This window comes from Bidens hawaiensis, unplaced genomic scaffold (genome assembly GCF_021521415.1).
Source record: "Bidens hawaiensis isolate Kalapana, Puna unplaced genomic scaffold, B.hawaiensis_p1.1 tig00018037_1, whole genome shotgun sequence".
Classification (NCBI taxonomy): Eukaryota; Viridiplantae; Streptophyta; class Magnoliopsida; order Asterales; family Asteraceae; genus Bidens; species Bidens hawaiensis.
Genome location: NW_027492725.1, coordinates 478441 through 483440, shown reverse-complemented (window position 1 = coordinate 483440; position 5000 = coordinate 478441). Strand labels below are relative to the sequence as shown.

Sequence of the window (5000 nt, the reverse complement as noted above, 5' to 3'; positions counted from 1 at the left end):
AGTATATCTGAGAGCCAGCTGATGTGGGATGCAATCATGCAAAGAAAATGTGAAAAATAATTTGGGAGAAACATGTTTTGAACTCGGGAGGGAAGTGAATTGCGTGTACCAGTGTTGAGAAGTAGCAAGCTAAATTAGCTTGAACACTTTTGATATTAAAAGGTTGAATATATAAACAAAATACTCTACATATGCATATTAATCTATCTACCGAGCCGAGCCACCTGGACTCGATTACAAAACGAGCCGGCTCGACTCAATTTCTAATCAACTTTTTTCGAGTGATTGCGTTGGGCGAGTCGCGGAGTTTTTGGACACCCATAAATGTATATGTCACCAAAAGAATTACAACTCATATCCAAAATAATATTAATCGGAGTTGATTTATTTATTTTTATTTTGTAATTTGAGTTATATAAATGGGAAGACTGGTTTTTTGTAAATTCTAATTTGATAAAGTCAAACAGAGGTCATCTTTATGCGTTTAAACATTTTATAGGTTCATAATGCATATCTAAGTTGTACTTTAATGTTTCATTGACTTGTAAATTATAATCTACACACTGGTGTTGAATTTTTTTTATATCTAAACGTCAACAAAAACATGCACGCCGTAATATAGGTTTTGGTTCTTTTATAAACATAGATATTTAAAGATATTGAGGAAAAAAATAAATATATAAATTTGTCAAATTATTGGCTAAAGATGATGGGTAAAATATGCAACAATTCCTAAATATTACAAAAGCCATATAAAGTTTAAGGGTAGTTATTGTAAATATAGTTAGAGAATGTAAATTTATTTATAGGTTTATAGTTGCATATCTAACTTGTACATTAATGTTTCATTAACTTGTACATTTTAATATACATGTTGGTTTGGAAGATTTTTTTATATCTAAATGTCGACAAAAATTAGCACGTCGTAATGGTATGTTCAGTATTTTGTAAAACATAATATATTTAAAAATATAGACGGAAACAAAAACAAATTTGTCAAGTTTTTGGATAAAGATGAGGGTTAGATGTGTAACTATTCTTATAAATTACAAATGCTATCTAAAGTTCAAGGGTAATTATTGTAATTATTGAAATAAAATGAAAAGCTACGGTTATTGAATGTTGGTTAAATACATAAATACCCTCAAATTTTTAAAAATATAAGCATTTATAATTGTACATGTTGCATACTTGATTGTACCTCTTAAAATTTATGAGGTCCTTCACTCTCTCTTTATACATAGTAGAGATTATAAAGGGTATTATTGAGGGAAATGGCAAATGTGACCGGCTGAACCGTGTAGCTAGGGACGCAGAAATGGCAGTTTACTCTCTTGTGAATCCGAAACATAGATAACTAACTAGAAGGTTTGAGTGCAGAAGAAGATAATATCAGTAGGTAGTTCAATGGTGGAATCTGCCATTTTTAACATCATTTTGGAGGTGCAGCCCAAGAGCATGGGAGTTGCGGACTTGGGGTGCTCTTCTGGACCCAACTCTCTGACTGCGGTCTCTAAGATAATCCACACGGTTAATGTTGTTAGCCAGCAGATTGGTCTATCGGTACCTGAACTAAGGGTGTCACTGAATGATCTCCCTGGTAACGACTTTAACGATGTGTTTAAGTCATTGCCAAAGCTTTACAATAAGATGAAGAAAGATTATGGTATTGAAGATTGCTACGTTTGGGGCTTGCCTGGTTCATTTTATGGAAGCCTGTTTCCAGCCCAAAGTCTTCACTTTGTTCATTCTTCTTCTAGCCTCCACTGGCTGTCTCAAGTTAGTATCTTTATAGGTTATTTTATTGATATACATAACTATTTTCAGATTTTTTCGGTTTTGGTCACTTACGATCTTTTAGTAAACTCGAAGTGCAAATTTTTCACCTTGATCGAAATAGAAGGCAAACTCATAATAAGTTGTGTTACAAACCCTTTCTGGATATTATGATCTTGGGGTCATAATATTATGATGAATGACTCATTGGTTTGAATAAGTAGTTGCAAAGTCTCAGACGTAAGAAACTAAAAATATCAAGTACAAACGGTGTAAAACACTATACAAAAAAATATCTTGAAAAAGCCAACTACAAAAAGTTAAAGCCAAAAGTAGTAGAGACCAAAATGGTCCACTTGAAACTCAACCAACTTATCATAACATGTTATATGCATGGGAACCACGTACAGTACAATACTAACTTTACATGAATTGATTGTCATAGTTGGTATAGTTACTCTATTGGCTTGTGATATTTGACTTAGGTACCATTGGGTTTGAAACCTAAGGTTGGAACTCATTTGAATAAAGAGAAGATATACTTATCGAAAAGTAGCTCAATGAGTGTTGTAAAAGCGTACCAACGCCAGTTCCATGAGGATTTCTCGTTGTTTTTAAGATCACGGGCTAAAGAAATGGTTAGTAAGGGTCGGATGGTTTTGTCATTTATGGGTCGACGGTCCCCAAACCCATGTGCAGACGAGGCTTGTTACCAATGGGAGCTTCTAGCCAATGCCTTGATGAGTCTTGCTTTAGATGTGTGTTCTCCATCCATTCTCTTTCTTAAATGAGTAACTATATTAATTCTTGGAGAAGTCATCAAAGTGGTGTTTCAAGTGTGATTAATCGTATTGATAAGTTTATACATATGTTTTTGTAGGGACTTCTTGACAAGGAAAAGATTGATTCATTTAATGCTCCTTATTATGCACCTAGTCTCGAAGAAGTGGCACGTGAAGTTGAGTATGATGGATCATTTGTAGTCGATGGTGCTGAGACATTTGTGATAAAATGGGATGACGGTGACAAGAGTGATTTTAATATATCAATCGGTTACCGAGTGGCTAAAACCATTCGCGCTGTGGTGGAGCCAATGTTAGAGAGTCATTTTGATCTTGGGCCGGAATTAATGGATGAGTTGTTTCGAAGATATGCGAAAATTATCGATGATTGCCTCTCCAAGACAAAGTTAAAGTACATTAATTTAGTCATTTCTTTCATGAGAAATGAGTAAATATATAATATATTCATCCAAAGTGTGTATCCTTAGCTTTTTGATGTTTCAAGATAATTAAATGGAACAATTATGTATTACTCCAAGGGAGTGTAATTTATCATAATGTTTATTTTTCTAAAATTATACTTTTGATTTTTACCGCATGCTATTCTATTGGTTAAAACCGTCAAAATCACTGCTAAAGGAATACTCTTTCAAAACGGTGTGAATATGATATGAAGAGGTGTTCTAGACCGCTTCAAAAAAATCAGTTTTTTTGTCCGCCACTACTTGCCCGGTGCTCTTGGTGGTTTTCTAACCCTAATGTTCCGGCTTTCTTCTCCCATGCCATGTTCAACTGGTTGGTTGGATGGATGTAATAGAATGAAGGGGGATGTAATGAATAAGGGAATGAAATTGATCATTACTATTCATTTATCTTGTTTGGTTAACCTAAGGAAATGAAATGAATTATTAGTTAATGTTGTTTGGTGTGCAAAACAATTGTAGGAATTAAATAGAAATAATAAAAACACTCTTATCTAAAAGTAAATTTTTTTACAAAAAAAAAAAAAAAAAGCTTCAATGGCGACGGTGATGGTAGCTCCGACGACGAAAATGGTGTTGGCAACGGTGGTGGTAGTGGTAGTCAAGAGGCAAGGGAGGTGGTTGTGGTGGGAGGGGTGGTGGTGGTCGAGGGATGGTAGCATTGGTAGTGATGGCGATGGTAGGGTGGCTGCGACGGTTGTGGTGGTCAGGCAGTGACAATGGTAGGCCAGGCGGCGACAGTGGAAATGGTTGCCGTGACAATGGTTGTGGTGGTTACGGTGACAATGGTGGCGGCGGTGGCGGTGGTAATGGTGGTAGTGGCGACGATGACAATGGTGGCGGAGGTGGCGGTGGAGACAACGAAGGTGGTGGTGGTGGTTTATGTTATTAGCTGGTGGTGATGTTGAGAAAGTAAGGTGAAGAATGAATTGAATGAAAAAAAAGAGTCCGGTTTCATTGTTTTAACGATTGTAAGTTCGTTTTGAAGTTTTAAACCGTAAATCAAGTTGTATTCAGTTTCTAATGACCATGGTGATTATTATTATTATTATTATTATTATTATTATTATTCATATTTAAAATTGTTCATGATTATTATAGGCTAAACTTGTTTGAATTACCTAGGGTTGATGTTTAACGGTTAAATTAAACAGGTTTAGGGTGCTTAACAAGTGGTTGATTATTTTTGTATTGTCATGTTCATATTTTGTGATTTAATCCCATTTATATCTACTACCATAGATGTATCTTAGGTTGCATGAGACCCGTGTGGTTGATTATTGCATGAATTAGTTTTGTGTAGTCGTTAATTGCATAATTCGGTTAATACTTTGTGTGTTGATTGATTGTGATAGACGTGCCATTAGCGTTTGTGTTGCATAGATCATTAACATCAGTAGATTAACCACCTTTGAGTTTGAGCAAAACCTTTGGTGTCGGCTTATCTTGCTAGTTAGTTGATCGGGTTAGTCGTTGAGTGACCACGTGCGGGTTTTCCCACTATCAACTAGGTTAAGTTTGTAAGTTGAGTTGTTTTATCCTTAGTATTGAATTTCTTCTCCTAGGTTTATATTAGCTTGGAACTTGGCGAGTCTTGTAGCTTAAACATGGACCAAGTGTTGAGTTATTAGGGTACTTAGAATAAACAACCAAGAATTAAAAGTTAACTAGACGTTGTTAGGGTTTTCTAGTAAATCTGACTGTAGGGACCTAGTTACCTTGGCTTCACTTTGTTAGCACATCTTCAGAATCCTGGTTTCAACCATGAGTTACTACCCGAGTCATCCTACATCCGTTAGATCATCCTACCTAGGTGATTTACTTTCTCATTACTGTTACATCCCTTTAAATCTTTCAGTTAGTTTCGTTAAGTTAGTTAAATTAATTAGTTTAAAATAATTAATATAAAATCAATTAAATATTTAGATAGGACTTGGATTATGGTTTATAATCTGAGCCG

At 35.1% G+C, this 5000-nt stretch overlaps 1 protein-coding gene across 1 annotated transcript; it reads left to right on the top strand.

Annotated features, from left to right (window-relative positions):
- Positions 1-1331: 1331 nt before the first annotated feature.
- Positions 1332-3699, top strand: LOC143555304 (putative jasmonic acid carboxyl methyltransferase 2). Its single transcript, XM_077044877.1, has 4 exons — positions 1332-1779; positions 2262-2534; positions 2657-3006; positions 3573-3699. Exons 1-4 carry the CDS (start codon positions 1408-1410, stop codon positions 3697-3699), a joined length of 1122 nt encoding a protein of 373 aa, XP_076900992.1. The 5' UTR covers positions 1332-1407.
- Positions 3700-5000: the final 1301 nt, after the last annotated feature.